This window comes from Nipponia nippon, unplaced genomic scaffold (genome assembly GCF_047370975.1).
Source record: "Nipponia nippon isolate SJK-2023a ecotype South Korea unplaced genomic scaffold, ASM4737097v1 scaffold_5, whole genome shotgun sequence".
Classification (NCBI taxonomy): domain Eukaryota; kingdom Metazoa; phylum Chordata; class Aves; order Pelecaniformes; family Threskiornithidae; genus Nipponia; species Nipponia nippon.
In genome coordinates, this window is record NW_028262369.1 from 53,788,035 (window position 1) to 53,804,859 (window position 16,825).

The window sequence follows — 16,825 nt, forward strand, 5'->3', positions numbered from 1 at the left end:
TCCTGTGGTGCAAGGATTTCCCAAAAGGTACCTTTAATGTGGTTGCATCAGCAGCAAGCAGTCAGTGCTAGCTTTGGCACCAGGAGTTAGATGTGCAGCACTACACATTAGACACCAAGTTTTATCCGTATGAATAGAGAAAGTGAACTAAAACATAGTACTATGAGCACATACGAAATCAAGTTATTGGCGTTGTATCACACTTTTCAGCATGTAGTATTAGAAAAATAAACTGAAGACAGTTACTAATCAGATGAATACATTTTCATTGCCAACTGGCAAGAGTTTAAAAACCATGAGAAAACCCCCACACTGAAGTTTTTGTTTTACAAATGTTAGCTCACCCATAGTAACAAAACTGCTGTACAGAAAGCACCCGCTGCATTTTCGTCAAAATAGTTGGAGCCAAAATAATTTTCCCATCCTAGAAAGTCACAGCTATGTTATGTTCAGAAACTCCATTCAGCTCTAATGAAGGTGTTGCATACTAAGTCACGACATTGTAGCAGAGGCAAAAGCTCAGAAGCTCATGTACAGTGGTAAATCAGTTCTCCCACTCAGCCTCGATGAACTCCAAGGTTGTCCCTTTGCTTCAATAACCACGTATCTGCCATTTTCATGTCAACAGATAAAATACTCTGCTGAGTATATAAAAACTGTTATAAAAAGGCAATCATAAAAGATAAGGTATTGGCAGGCATGTCAGCTTCTTTTAATAAAAAAAATAGCCATTATATCTATTTAAATAAGGCTTCTTGTTACAGATTGTTCCAGTTACTGAAGGAAAACAAGGCCTGATGAAAAAAACGATCCCCCGTAAACCTTACACTTCCTGCCCCAAGAACACATCCTACAGGAAAGATCATTTAATGTGCAAAGTGACAAAACAAACACTGGGGGGAAGCTCCTGAAATGATATGCCCAGTCTAGTTTCTCTTGCATTATCTTCAAAATCTTAAAAAAACAACCCTAAAACAAGTTCTAAAATACACAAAAAACCCTTCATCTCGATATTCTTTCCAAAACAAATATGTACAGCACATTAATATGCAATATGCAAAAGCTCTGTGTTGCTGTTGGCAACATCTATGCCCTCCCCAGCCCTATTCACATGTGTACCTCTACTAAAACACAATTACATCACTAAGCCTGTTAGTTTGAAAAGGGAATTTAATTCACTTAAAACTTGTAAATTTTTGTGTAGGGGCTCCATTCGTTTGACTCCGGATTGTAGACTTCAACTGTGTTCAAGAATTCGTTGCCATCAAATCCCCCAACTGCATAAATGGTGTTTGCCACCGTCGTGATGCCGGCGTTGCTCCTCGGAATAGTCATACTTCCCATCATCTTCCACTCGTTCTTAGCAGGGTCGTACATCTCCACGCAGCTCACTGCGTGAGAGCCATCAAAGCCTCCGCCAACAAAGAGTTTTCCTATCAAAAGGAAACAAAGTGAACATTTCACTGCTAAGCACCAGCTACGTCACCCAACACAGCCTCCTCTCCGGGGAGACAAACCAAGCCAAAACGAAGGAACTTCAGGTTTTCCGTCAGAAACTTTTGCCTTATTCAAGTCACAGTATTGACCTGCCTTCGATTTCTTGATCACTAGAGCTGACTGGGAAGTATTTCAGAGTAAGTGCAAAGTCCAAATTCAAACAGATGCAGTTCTGGAAGCTGCATGGTGATGTTTTGAAAAGAAAGAGGTAGGGGTGAATGCCCCCACACAAAGAGTTTTTTGTTTTTCTGATTACAGTTTTTAATTAAAATTGGAGGCATAGCCAGGTTCTTACTGTATCGTTTCCTCCCCGAGAAGGAGCACAGCTTTGTATTCTACTTGCATCACAGCTTAACACGAAAAATTCATCAAGCACGTGAGGTTGCTTAAGCCTGCGGAAGCCTACCGTCACGAACAGCCACTCCAGCTCCTCGTCGAGCCACGTTCATGGGCGCAATCAGGGTCCAAGTGTTGTTCTCTGGATTGTAACGCTCCACGCTATTCAGGCAGTTCCATGATTCTGCTCCTCCAATTATGTATAAATATCCACCCAGCTCACACACTGCAGACTGATGTCTCCCTACAACCAAACACCAGGAGTTACAGCCCAGCACAGAGGTCAGGCACTAACAATAGGCCACAGCAGCTGAAATTTAAACAGGTTTTTTCTTTGTTTTCAAACCTGCAGTTTTACAAATCACCCTTTTCCCCCTCCCTCCCAAACTACACAGCAAACTTACGGATATTAAGGGGAGCACAGCTTGTCCAAGATTTTGTGACAGGATCAAACACATCACAGTTCTTAAGTCCCTTTTGGCCATAAGGATCTGAACCACCAACAATGTACAGTTTTCCGTTCAGGGCACATACTCCTATTCATATAGGAAAGAGTAATAAGTAAGCTAATAAATAAAAAAAAAACCCCAAAACCAACAGCCAGTCAACTGCAGATGTGTTACCTGCATTGCAGCGATTGGTTCTCAGTTCCGGAACAGGAGTCCAGTCATCTATTTCTGGCTCATACATTTCTCCACAGCTCAAGTCATCTGAGTGACCATTTGACCCACCCACCACATATAGCTGCCCCTAAATGGAAAAAATAAATACCTTCTTCACATGGAAGTAGACAATAATTCAAATCATTAACACTTTAGTAACGGTGTAACTACAGTTAAGCAACTTCTGTTACCATTTTGCAAAGTTTGCCATGTTTGTCCGGCCTACATTTACATACTGTTACATTCCATCTGATCTCCACCCACCACACACCATTAAAACTGCCATCTGGAATCGAGCTCTTGGTGTTCTCATAGGTGCAATGAAAGTCCAGGTGTCCTTTTGCGGATCGTAGCATTCCACTGTGCGCAAACACTCCTCTCTGTTATATCCACCTAAAAGCAAAAGGTCAGATGATACCACGTTTCCAAAGACCAATTGCTTTGATGATGATGAACACTGACTCTAATATAGCCCAGACAATTAAGAAGCCACGGTCCCCCCACCCCGCTGCCAACTGAGCAAGTTGTTGAAAGCGTTGTTGCTATCCATCTGCTTTACCTGCAGCGATTAGCTTGCCGTTGAGTTCGGCGGTGCCCAGTCCAGACCGAGCATACTGCATTGGAGACATGGGCTTCTCTATGACATCATTTGGTTGAAGCTCAAAACTCAGACTCTTCAGCAGTCGTGGTGTGCTCGTGGGAGAGCTCTGAGGGCTGTTACGGCCGTGCAGGAATATCACGCACAGTACACCATCCAGAACAGCAAGACACAGGTAGGTGTTACCTGTCGTCATGAGAAAAGGAGATACCACCAATTTTAGGTGAATTTAAATGCTGACTAGGGTCTTCCGATTACGCTTCTCCCCTTATACATATGAAAACTTTTTTTTTTCTGGTTACTGGTTCCTAGTTACTGAAAAATGTGAGGTTCAGATGATTAATATAGCGCTCAAAGGACATAAGACAGCAATCTAAAGATGTGCTAGGAGACAGTCTCACACACACAGCAAATAGCTCTGTTTGATTAATCAGAGACTGCTTATCTCCTTAGGGCTTTCGGGGCAAATTATACACACCATGGGATTTGGGATGGCTCTGTCGATAAGGAATCAAGACGTAAATGATCCCAGTTTGGCCCCAGTTACGTTAGAAACATCCCACAAATTACTGGGCAAATTACTTGACTTACACCATCAGTAAGAAAAAGCATTTCTGCATTTCTTACAGATGTTGAAGGAAATCCCCAGGGAGGGAGAGGTGGTAGGTACATAATACCAGACGCATCTTTTAGACTAACCCTGCCCCAGTTACTCACTTGAAGTTTTCTCTGAAGCAATGATTTTCCACTCGTGTTTAGGACTCTGAACAGTAGCATGTGGAGAAAGACTTCCAGAGGAGCTGCTACTAATCTGCTTGTGATCATTCTCACGTGGTGGCTTCTTCTGCAAAATCAAAAGGCAGCTACAGAAACCTAGCCAGAGACTACACCTCCTTCTACCTTTGCTTCTCTGAGCTAATACATAACTATTCAAGAGAACACTTCATCTACCACCTCCGCAGAGCATCATTTATAGCACACCTAAATTTTCAACAGAACATCTTGCCTACTCAGCAACAGTGGCCAAAAACTACCCTACATCTTATCTTGGTACTCGTTTCATCCTGTGACTGCACCTTTATACTGCTGGTGTCTGACCAGAAATCAGTTCAAAGTCCTAGAAGACGGTATGCGTTACTAGCAGGATTTTCAAGTCTAGGGAAAAACCTAGATCCATTTGGAGAGAACTGATGTACAAACTAGAAGCCTCACGCGCAAGCTCTGCTTCTGGAACTGGAGTTAATTACATAATGCTATTTGGAAGTGAATTAAACTATTCTCTTCATTCCCCGAAGACAAATTAATTTCGCCTCAGTTCCTCTCTGTGCTCAGATTAGCTGTTTCTTGGATTTTACTCCCTTGATACTTCCCGCTAACAGGAGATTTCTGCTTTCTTTTCTTCTTCAATTAAATTCATACTGCAGCTTATGTTATTTTGCTCAATTAAGAAAAACCCCAAAATTTCACATTTCAGACTACACTGCACAGTTGGTTGGGTTGTTCAGGCTTTTTCTGACTCAGAAGAACAAACCACAAAAAGTTATCATTCTGTCTATTTTGTTTAGCAGCAAAGTATGACCGCAGTACCAAGTCTGCAATGCTTGCACAGTTCCCTGGAGTCTGATCTCTATGGAAACTGTCGTAAGACTTCTGAAATACATCATCTAACTCATAGATAACCTTACACACAAGAGTTTGACAGCTATACTCCATTCAGCATGAAAACCAATTCATTTGTGGATAGCATTTCTGTTATTTCTGAACCTTCATCCAATTAACAGCTTATTCCCTTACCCTTAACTTGCCTCGACAGTCAGAAACTACAAACTTTTGAAATTCAATAATTTAAAAGTAATAACTTTTCCAGGACTGTTGTCTAAGGGTTCCTGGTGTTAATTCTCTCAACTGTTTAGAGTTTCTAAAGTTGGCAATACTTATTATCAGAAAGGATTTAAGAGAAAGTTGAGAACTCTTGGCCTTATTTCTAAAAGTGAACTTTTTGAACGTTCACCTCTCAGCTTCTAAGTATTACAAGGAGTAGTATCCAAAGGTGGTGAAGTCTGTGAAGGCTTACTAAAAACAGTTAAGAAACTGGAAAATTAGCTGGCTTTTCATTTTCCTCTCTTTTCACTTCTAAAATCCATGTTCCAGGATGGAGAGTGTTTAACATAAACATTAGCCAAAAATTTCAATAAGTATACTTTTGTATCAGCACATGCCACTGTTATGAGTTAAAATATTACAATACATTTGCTTCTAACTCAGTGAATTTAAACAACCTTAATTTGTATAAAGCGATTGGTAATTTGCATCTATTAGCTCTTGTTTACTCTTTGTTTCTTAAACAGCCTCCATTGTGCTAAGCTGTGCATTTTTCAGGAGTTGAGAATTATTATATCTGGCTAGAACTAAAAAAAAAAAAATTATCATCTCAAAAAGCGCAAGACTGATTTATACACAGTCAAAGCATCGGCTATGTCTAGCTCAGAAGTTACCTACTGTTGCTTTTTAAAAATCTCTCTTGCACATTACCAGTGCAGCTGAACGAAAGAAATGGATGCTGGCAGCTGAAGGATCAGAACTTATGTCTGGAATCTTTTTCTGTGCCAAAATTTAACAGATGCATAAGCCATTCTCCACTGCAAGCCAAGCAGTCCGTGATCCTTTACAGCCTCTTGAGATCTCTACAAAGCCGCAGCTGACTTGCTACAACCGACTGCTTTTCTACCTCTTCTTTCTTCTAACAGCCTAAGATTTATTTTGAAGTCAAACCTAAAGCACTCTGTTTTGCAAAGGCTTACAGTTAGTCTGCCGAAAAACCAGAAGCAGAGAGTAAATCATCACCTCCAGCAGTTTTTGAGAAAGATACTTTCTCATCATGTATTTCTCCATCAAAGCTACTGCTGCTTTCTCTGCTACAGTACACAAGACTTCAGGTGTGCTGTAAACTGCTCCAGTCTACCTGGGGTTACCTCAGACTGTCTGCAATTTGTACCTGCACAAACTGAATGTGGTCATCATCACTGCCATACACCTCAGCCTGTCCATCTAGCAGATTTCCATCAAGCAGCTTGTGATCAGCTGAGTAGTACAGCGTTTGAACCTGCAAAAACAACAACAGAATACCCATGTGGCTACTGTCTCCATTGCTACTTAGCTACAGGCAGATTACAAAAGGCAGTCGCCAGCATACTTCTCGTCATCTCATCTCAATCTAGCAGAATGACAAAACTAAAAGGAAGATGTCATGGTGGCAATCTTCAAACATTGGATGAAGGCTCCTTACTTTCTCAGCTTGAGAGAAATCTTCGTTTTCCAAGGACGTCTACTGTTTTTCCAGCACAGAAACATTAGACAAGCAAGATGCACATTAATTTGCAGAATTACACAAATTCACAATCTCATGCAAGCATTTTCGTTATCCCCGCATACAAGTTTTCTGCTTCAAAAAATACATATATTTATCTCGATCAAAAAAAGTTAAAGAGAAGCCAACAGTGGACTAAGAGAAAGGTATGGGGATGAGGGAAGACAACACAAATTTAAGTTCTGGAGGAAGCTGTGGTTCACAACTAAACATCAGATGCAACTGTTTCAGTGAAATGCATCTGAATTTCCACATGATCAAAGCTTTTAAAATGAGTTTTTCCAAGAGGAAATATACACTTGAGAACATACGACAGTATCAACATGTACTTTTGCCTATACAAGTGTTGCTGAAGATCTATCGTGCTTGTAATAACAAGCTGGGAAAACGCTGATATTTCATGGGCCTTTGTAAAGTCCATTTTCTCTAGCCAATTAAAAATTTAGATTCCCCACTCATTTTTCCATTAAAAACTGCCCAAGCTACATCTAGTATTAGTATTCATGAGTAAAGCCATTTAATAACACACAACTTAAAAGAATGTATCCTGTAAAGGAGTAAGTAAACACCATTAAATCATCATCATCGTTCTCTGCCCACAGCGGATTTTCTTAGGAGAACTGGGGCAGGACTGCTGCTTCTGTACGTGTCAATATACTTGAGGTTTCTTCTTGGTTCTTCAGCCTTGGTATCCTAGTTTTGTTAATAAACCTATGGGGAGATAAATCAACGGGGAGGAACAACCATTAGAAGCTTTTACCTACTTTGTATTTACAAGCAAAACCTGCAAAGGAAAACATCAAGAATCTACAGCAAGTTTCAGTACCACCTCCCCAATTCTAAAGCAAGATACATGCCACTTTGAGGTTACTATACAGCACATAGTGAGCAAAAAAAGAAAGCAGAAGACCAGACTGAACAGTTCATTCAGCTCACCTGAATACCCCCCCAGTTTCTCAGCTTAGGGGTACCTACAGTAAAATTTAAATTCTTTAGGGTCATAGTTAAAAAAGTGAAAAAATTTTGAAAAAAAGAAAAAAAAGAAAAAGGGATCATCCTTCATATTGACTTAAAAAAAAAAAAAAAAGTGTTTAATCCCATTTTCTTAAAGACTAACCTCTTCCATTAGATCTTCCAGGCTGTCTCCATTCTCCCAGATGCTGCGCTGTACCCAGTTGATTACCTTTGTGTACAATTTGCCATTGCTGGGTAGGCCAACATTGTCTTCCAGCATTACTTCAAGCTTGAATTAGAAGAGGAAAGAATTATTTACCCTATAGGTATTACCCTTGTATTTGTAGCATACTGTACTTCACATAGTAAGCATTACTCTCAGTTTACCACACAGCTAGAAAACACCATCTACAAGGAGCTTTCAGCCACTGAAACTAGGAAGCACATTTAAGTACAATTGCAGTTATCTTTTACGCTTAGAAAGGATGATAGTATGTATTCTCTACAGTTAAGGTTCAGAGTACTATGAATATTATACAGATCCAGAATTTTCACGTTGTTGGTAAAAGTCAGTACACCAAGTTCTCCTACTCCCAAAAAGGAAGCCATAATAATTGCTCCTTGGGTTGCTTTCTGGAAATCATGTACCAGAAGGAAGTCTACAAACTTAAGCTAACCTTTAACCGTGGAAGTTTGAGAAATTCTTCCTGTTCTGAAATCTCTAAAAGATGTTCCTGAATGTAGCCATCAATCTTGTTCAACAAACGTGAGTCTCCCATACAGCTTGCAAAGTTTCGGTAAGAGATGCAGCTCTGAACATCCATCTTAGAGAGCAAGTAGTCACCACAAACCTTTTAAGAAAAAAGGCTGCATCTTAGTTTACAAGCAGACAAGATTTTTATAGGTTTAAATTATCCACCCCAACATACAGCAACGGCTGTTCTCTAACTGCAGAATAGCGACTGCCTTTTGCCATCCCCACCTCGTGCTAGAGCTGTAAACAAAATGTTGCCTTCCATAGGAATATGCATATATTAAAAGAAAAAAAGTCATGCACATTCGAAAGCTACTCACATATACATTGACCCCATGCTTTTCTATTGAACATCATGCACATTCGAAAGCTACTCACATATACATTGACCCCATGCTTTTCTATTGAACGCCTATTCAAAACTGCTTATTTGCAGTCAAGTGAAGATAAGAATCCCAATTCTCTTGTCAAAGGTATCCTCATTTGCAGCAAGTTCTAAAGTCAAGCTCTACCAAACTTATGTTCAGGAGTGTGTGGATTATTCTTTTTTCACATATCACTGCCACAGATTTACAGGTTTAATTACGCCCCCCAACACAACCAAGCACACCACCACTTCCATGAACCTGAAGGTACGTAATCAGCTATGATTCACAAGCCATTTTGCTTATACAGGTGCACAAATACAAAATTGAACTTCAGAAAACCCTTCAGCACAAAGCTAACACAGGTGGAAGCAATACATACTGATGTCACTCAAATCAATACAATGCTAATGAACATCTAAAGAAGCTTATACACTAAGCACTTTTTCCACAGAATCATCATTTTTTGTCTTATTAACACCAAAAAGCATAATAGTGTCAGCCTGAGAAAGCCGAATGGACTTCTGGAGAGCTGAGAACTGTACCTGCTTAACTCTCTCCATCTTCAACTTCTTTGCTGCAGAATATACATCTTTCACCAGTTCTTTATCAGCTTTTAATCTATTAAAGAAAGAAATTTATCTGCATTATTTTGATTTTTTAAATTAAAATCTACTCTCTCTAGTTTCTGTGAAAACTACTTACTGAGCAGTATAGGCATAATTCAACAGAACTTCAACAGCTTCTGGATTGAGATCATCAAATTTAACATGGGAAATTCCATGAGAATCACTATCACTATTGAAGATTTCAAACAGGTAGGGACTGCAGCAAGCTAGCACGGCTCGGTGCGCCAACATCTCATGTCCACATACCTTTATTTAAAACACAAATAAGAGACCCACATGCTGGTAAGAATTTTTTTAAGTTATGTTTGTATTATAATAGTATAAAGGCCTACTCAAGTGCATGTTCACAGTTCAAATTTTCAAATCAATACGGTCTCCAATTTAGGTCAGCTGAAAATAAAATGTTAGTGTTGCTTCTCTCAAAGGATATCTGATTTTTATCTCATGCCTCACAATCAATGAGGCACATAGCATTACACAGTGTAACAAAAAACCCACCGCATTCGACAATCATACTCGGACAGAAAAAAAAGTTACCTGGAGACGGACATCACAGAACTGACCACTTTTACGTAAGGCATTTAGTTTGGCAACAGATGACTCGATGAAGTTTTCATCTTCGAACATCAAATATCCATTAGGAATCATTTTGGTGTTGGTCTGGCTGAAAACAGAATGTATAAAGTTCAGAGATACAACATTCTGCTTCAGTACAGAAGTACTATTAACACAGTCTTTGCAAACATTCATAAGGAATTAAAAAAAAAAAATTGCAAAAAAAAGCCTAGAGGAGTACTACTGCTGCTGAGTACGTGTTGCCAACAATTCTTTGGAGAGAGGCCACAATTTTTAACTTAGCCACATCACTTCAGTAGGTACCAACTCCAAAACTACATGCTGAACCTGTGCTAGGTCCGTGGGAACAAGTTGGAAACGGCTGGATTACACAAGAAGCTTCATTCCTCTCAATAAAGATTGGATTTGGTAGATTCATCACTATTTTCTGCTCGCTGCATGAAATCTGTCATACTGGTCAGCTTCATTTTTTGCACAGACACAAAATCCAACAACATTGAAAAATAAGAACTGAGAATTTAAAGTAACTAGTAAAGTGGAAGAATAGTTATAGAAATAATTTCTTGTTTAATTTTATGCGTAATGACTTAATTAAATATTTTAGAGTATGGAAGAACATTAGCACCAACAAAACAGACAGAATTAAACACATTCTGAACAACGACCGTGTATTTTAAGTCATCACGAAGCTAAAACAACCTCCCCTGAAGATCTTGCCCATACACAAACATACCACCTCAGGTAAATTGGACCAAGACTGGAAAAATAATTTCAGGAAACTAACTTTCGAGTTTGGAAGCTATTTTATAGGTCATGTAATTGATTGTTTTTTTGGCTAAGCACTTTACGGAAAAGTCCACTTTACAAATAGGAAGCTAATTAAGAATAGTAAAATACGACCCTGAGGAGACCTAATAAATTTGAAATAATAATTAAAAAAAAAAAAAAATCAAATTTCTAAGTTTGAGCTGCTAACATGAGTACTTTAGCAATATAAAAGTATACTTTCCTCCACAATTTTAGAGGAAAGAATACGTGGGATGCTACTAATGTTACCAGCAACAATTTATATTTCCATCTGAAGTTTAAGAAAATTCTGAATATCAAACTAAACAAGAAATCCCCCAAAATAGAAAAAGTGGATAGCAAAAATCAGTAATAAAAATAGCAAGCCCCACACAAAGTAATTCTAGTGGTAATCCGTTTATTTTAAATTCACTTACTACTGAAAGCATTTGACTCTAAACTGGCAACAATAATCTTACTTACAAAGATTACTATCCATTTGTATGCGCTTTCATTTGCTGTGTTTTATTAAAAAAAGGACAGCAAGGTTTTAAAGCCGCAGAATTTCAGCAAAACTATTAACAATTGTACACCCAGCTAACAGTACGAACTTACCTAGCAAATATATTACTGTAAATTTTTAACTGGGAGATTTTAAAATAATCCAATGGTATGACTGTGTTAAAACAGAGCACTTCAGTTTCAGTATCTTCTGACAGGGAAGATGTTTGTTGAAATGCAAAAGCAGATGTGTCTTTGCAGCTGCAATATGGATTCCAAAACTATCAGGCTTGAAGATGATGTAATCAAGTTCTTAAGAGCTATAGACATGAATTTCTTCTGTGATAATCATGCATCATAATCTGCAATAAAGGAGAAGCTATCAAGTAAGGACAATAGATAGTACTATCATAAATTTCAGATGAAACTTTGATAGTCTCTTAAAGTAGAACTTCCTGACCCAAACAAATAAGTTTTTCTTCACAAAAAGAAAACAGCCTGAAAACTTCCATATTGACACCAATACATTCTTGTGCCTAACAAGAGGTGAACCACGTCAATTTTTATACCCACAGAGATGAGAAAGTGGCTAAACTAGTGCTTAGAGAAAAAGTTATAACAGTTGAATCCCATTTTTAGACAGTTCCTTACCAACTCTAACCTTCAGCACTTCCTATATCTAGATCATTATTGTTTGCTTACAAAAGTAGATAACAGTTAAGTAACACAACAAAAATGACTACATTTTAAAAAAGAAACCAATCCACATGCCTCCTACCTTTTGCTTTTCCTGTACTCATCTACTTATATCCTTCTTCTACTGAATGCCTAAAATGGACTGAAGATGGATTAAGGACATGTCTGAAATGACTGGGCATGTCTCCAGTCTCCGGTACTTCAAAAAAAATTATAAAGTCAGAAATCACTATTTCAATTATAACTTCGTTTGATAAAAAGTCTCTTTGCTACCCTGCGAACAGAATCTGTTAAGTTCTGGTCAAGTTCTGCACTGGCAGTGCAGACTGGAGTAGCTTTGTTGGGATTCTGCATGCGGGTGGACTGTTTATGCCGGGCCTTTTTGGGGAGGGGAGAAGAGGAGGAGGAGCAGCAGCAGGGAGGGAACAGGCAACAAACACCCACTCTGGAACTTTCCATGACCCTGATGCCACCTCAGGAAAACATCGATCATTTAATCCACTTGAGTTCCCCACTGCAGTTCCAAAACTATATTTGTATCTACAGATTAAATGCCACATTGGGAATCACGTTTCCTAAAATTAGGTGCAGCTCATTTCTCCACATCAAAAATTAAGTCACCTACATTGTAGGCAAGAGATCCTCACAACCCTACTGCCCGGCCAGCGCTTACACACAGGATCATTTTGGCAGGAATTGTACCTCCCTTGGTCTCTAAGTAGATCAGCAGCTCAAGCACAAGGCTGATTCTCAAGAGGGGCAGGGGACATTAGCCCGCAACATACCAGCTCCACAGGAAAACTGCTTCCATCCTTAACAGCTTCTTGCAACCCTGAAGACAGAATGTTTCAGCCAGCAGATAACCAGGTAGAAAGAATGAACGTTAATTAAGTTTGGCTACCAGAACAGACACAAACACATACATATAAAGAAGGAAACAACTGCTCCAGAGCAGCACTGGTGTCCGTCTGTAATATAGTATCCCCTCACGCAGGGAGGACTACGGGAACAGAACCCCAGGGACTACAACTCTCTACAACATACTTTAATGCCAGCATACTTTGCTAGGAAGAAAATCTCCATAGATTAAATGTTATGTTCTTTTTATAATCCTACAGGCAACTTATGAAACTGAAACCAAGATCTATTTACCAAATATTATTTAACTAAGCATTTGCAAGTCAACACTTCTCTTGTTGGTACAACCTTTTCAGTTTCTAAAGCAATCAAAACATTTCACTTCTCAAAACCAGCAGCAGTCTGATGTCCACACTTTCACCAAAGATTCACCTCAGCTGAAACATTCTGTTGTTCAAAGATGCAGAGGTATTATTTCAACACAAGTGTTGCAATGAATTAGCTTAGAAAGTTATAAGAATCTATTAGAAGTTCTGCTTCACCAAGACTATCCATAAATGTACAAGAGAATTATCATCAGGAGACCTCTGACTTTATCACTTCAGATTTTAAACCTTCCACTTGTGTTGTAGGAATTATCCAGACATGACGGCTAGATTACCTAGCCAATGACGGCTAGATTACCTAGCCAAGTGCAAACTACAGCAAGCATCTAAAAAGGAAAGTCAAGGGGGACAAGCTCCGAGTTCCAGGCAGGAGTTGCACTGGGTGGTCAGTACAGCATCAGACCATTTTGCTGAAAAGGCTTGGATCAACCCGGTCACCACTTGCTTGATTCTGAGCAGAAAGCGACACACGGCACATCAGATTATCCATCTTGCTCCCACTGGTTTTAAACCAGCTTTTTCTCAACTGCCAGATCTCTCAAAGAATTTCTCTTGTTAACTGAATAGATGTCCATAATTACCAAAGCAAATGAAATGTATATTGCTACCACAGTTCAGACAAACAGGCTACCAGTCTGCTCGCTCATCACATTATGCATTCCCCTGTTTAATATTCATTGGGATTGCTGTTAATTATCAGTACTGAGGCTTTGGGGAAGATTTCAAGCTACACGACAACTATTCAAACAATTTCAACTAAATTCCAGAATCATCCTCGTTCAGTTTACGTCTCTGGGCATGTTTTGTCAAGTTCTGCTGTAATAGAAGAACTTTATTTCAAGTGCAGTGTTTTAACTTTGCCTGATGTACTTGCTTATGACCTTCAAGACCTATAAAGGACATCCGAAATAATTCTGGGTTGAAATGGAAGGTTTGTCTTTTAAAGTCCTCCTTTGTGCATAAGGTCAAAACCACACATTCTGCATTTATGCACCTAATAGGATTGTTCAATCTGAATATCTAGGAATATGAACATCTTAATTACTTCCACGAAGTTTCAATACTGTTATGGCTAATATTACTACTCAAAATGGCATGAAATACCACAAGCATACGCATCACTGCATTCTTTTTGGTTTGGTATACTACTGCTAGAACAAAAACCAACCAATCAGCCAAAATTCAACGAAAAGCCAAGAATGCTGCATTTTCCGCATTAAAGGTTATAAACAGGTACTGCGAACAAATTCCTTTCTTAAATTATTTTAAGCATCTAAATAACTTTGTCATTACCTTCCCCGCCCCTGTTTATACTCCCTTCTAGCTCACCACATCAAGAACTGTCAGCGGCTTTTTTTATCATTTTCCAGGACTTTGAATTTTTTAAACCAAAGTGTGATGTTCACATATCACTGTCAACTAGGTAAAGTATTAAGTCTGATGCCTCTGAAATGATCACTTTTCAAGCACCATCAAAATGCAATTATTTAAACATGTTAAAGCTACAGAATTAGCATTCCAGAATGGGAACAACACATTCCATTTCAGAAAATTCTTACTTGAAAGCAGGCCTAATTCCTGCCCTTATTTTTAAAACAAAGCAAAAAATAAGTGATATATAAACTCTGGATTTCCATTCTAGTTTTAATATTAAAGATCGATACTGGTGTTGAGCCCAGAGGCACCACTTTCAATCAAGAGTCGATCACACTACGTGTAATACTGCAGAGGACTGAGACAGGTCAGATGCCATGAAGCATTCATGTGGTTTGTCTCGATGATACAGCTGTACCCAAGTAGAGGAATGCCAGTACTCAAACGTCTTCCCAGTTGCTCAATTTAAAAATAATTGTGTTCCAGTAATTGTGTTTCCTAAACACTTACTGTTACCACAGACTGAGAATTTAATTTGCTACACGTATGTACCACTGGACCACGAAAGATTCGTGGCTCCTAATACACTCTAAGATACATTTGCTGCACATAAGTAACTTCCAGAAGAGAAATTTCCCCCTTTTAAACTCATCTTTCCATTTCACTGTATATATGTTTAAAGGTGCGTTTAAGAACACTCACCTAAATAACAAGGATACTATTTTCTCATCTTCCACTATGCTGTCCTCTTACATGTATCTTGCACATACTATTGAAATATGACTAGCACAGTTACAAGAGCAAATAAATGTCATAATTAATACACTTTAAATTGTTGTGTTTAGAACTTAGGATTTGTTTGTCCCAATTTTTTTTTTTAAACAGTTGTTCACCGCAGAAAACATTCCAACAATTTAAAAACCTGCTGCATGATGATTACTGTTGAATTTCTCTGAGATCTAAAAACTGTTATCCTGCCCTAGGACTCTCCACTGCAGAGCCACTTTCAGCAGAGGTACGAGCTGTGGTCTCAGGTGAGGTACCAAGACAACAGGTCCCAGAGCCACATACTAAGGCAAAAGTCACCTTGTCCATGACCTAAGAACACAGGTAATATTTATTTTTCATCCCACCTGAGAGCTCTCATCTATAGCACAGTCCATTGGTACTTTCCATATACCGTGTACCACTTCCTTTCATTAAAAAAAGTAAACAAAGCCCTTGCAATTTTGCACAAACTTTTTTGTCAGATGAAGGTACTATCTCTTCAACTCACAAGTAAAACACTAAACTTGGGGGAGATACTTTTTAATCTTTTAAAAGTTGATACTTGTTGATACAATGATGGACACTTGATTGACATTTGTTGACAAAGTGAAACACAAATGGAATTTAACACCACAGTTGGTGCTTTTTAGTTGCTGTGGGCTTTCTGGCTTTTCACAGCCCAGTACGGAAGAAATGTAGGTCACACCTACAACTACTTGTAGTCCACTACCTGTATCAGAAGACAAAATTAGATGTCCTCAAAAATTTTCTTTCATACATTAGCATTTATTTATGGTAAAAACACACTACCTTTTCATGTCTGAGTTTCTATTTGGGCAAAACATCATGGACCAAGACATATATCAACACACCTTACACCACTAAACAGGCTCAAATTCTTTACACCAGTGATTTAAAGTAAGACTCATTGAATTTATATCAATTTTGTTTTGTTTTGCTTATTCACTTTTCAGTTGTTTTCCACTGAAGATTTAGTCTCATTAATAACTATGACTTGTAAACAAAATTGTTCTATTCCACTGCAAATCAACCTCAGTTATGCTCGCACCTCAAGAGTGAGGAGAGAGGGAGAGAACATTTGCTATTGCTGGTTAAGAATTGAAGGCCAAGGAAAAAGTACTATGGACATTTTCCAAAATCTTTTATATGCAGTCCAAGAAGATGTAATACTTGGACTGTCCTCCATAGAGAGCAAGCCTAGAGAGCTCTTTCAAACACACATTTATGTATGTAGACTTAAAAAATTTATGAGAAGCAGGTTTTATACTTGAATGTTACTGCTCTTTCAACTACAGCTCTCAGCTCTAACACGCCAGCTGCCCATTTAGTGCTTGCTTCCAATGCTATCCTCCCGCCGCCCCCCCATGCTTCTGATATACTGTTTCACTGGGTCTTAGCACTGGTCATTACATCCCCTTTCCATACTGGTTCTGCGTTTCCTCTTCTCCTTTTCCACATTATACCTTTTTTGCTGTTGTCACAGTCTTTATCTACACCTCTTTTTCTACCTTCTGCCTCACACACACTCTCTTAAAATCTGAGCTCTTTCCCTTTTTTTTCCCCCCTCCATATGGATTTCTTTTTTCTACTAACACACACTTCCCACAGTTCTTCAAACATTTGTCACACAAACAGCAAACTGGTGGTTTTTTTGTGTGTCGTTGCTGTCTCCCACCCCCCCATTCTGGGCAGTTTTT

The 16,825-nt window shown here is 38.8% G+C and overlaps 1 protein-coding gene across 3 annotated transcripts in view; it reads right to left on the bottom strand.

The window, feature by feature from the left end:
* The window catches only part of IVNS1ABP (influenza virus NS1A binding protein), an 18,760-nt gene continuing 1,935 nt past the window's right edge, over positions 1–16,825 (bottom strand). The window contains exons 1-15 of one of the 3 annotated variants that reach the window (XM_087733797.1): positions 11,804–12,072; positions 11,140–11,387; positions 9,700–9,826; positions 9,239–9,408; positions 9,079–9,154; positions 8,092–8,265; positions 7,578–7,703; positions 6,089–6,196; positions 3,811–3,937; positions 3,055–3,279; positions 2,767–2,888; positions 2,457–2,583; positions 2,238–2,369; positions 1,904–2,077; positions 1–1,433 (exon numbers count right to left, since the gene is read on the bottom strand). In XM_087733797.1, the coding sequence (XP_087589923.1) occupies positions 1,180–1,433; positions 1,904–2,077; positions 2,238–2,369; positions 2,457–2,583; positions 2,767–2,888; positions 3,055–3,279; positions 3,811–3,937; positions 6,089–6,196; positions 7,578–7,703; positions 8,092–8,265; positions 9,079–9,154; positions 9,239–9,408; positions 9,700–9,810 (1,926 nt within the window). In that variant the 5' untranslated portion in view covers positions 9,811–9,826; positions 11,140–11,387; positions 11,804–12,072 and the 3' untranslated portion in view covers positions 1–1,179. Of the gene's footprint in view, positions 1,434–1,903; positions 2,078–2,237; positions 2,370–2,456; positions 2,584–2,766; positions 2,889–3,054; positions 3,280–3,810; positions 3,938–6,088; positions 6,197–7,577; positions 7,704–8,091; positions 8,266–9,078; positions 9,155–9,238; positions 9,409–9,699; positions 9,827–11,139; positions 11,388–11,803; positions 12,073–16,825 lie in introns of those variants that run through there. The other 2 variants (XM_087733798.1, XM_087733796.1) reach the window with 2 other exon arrangements.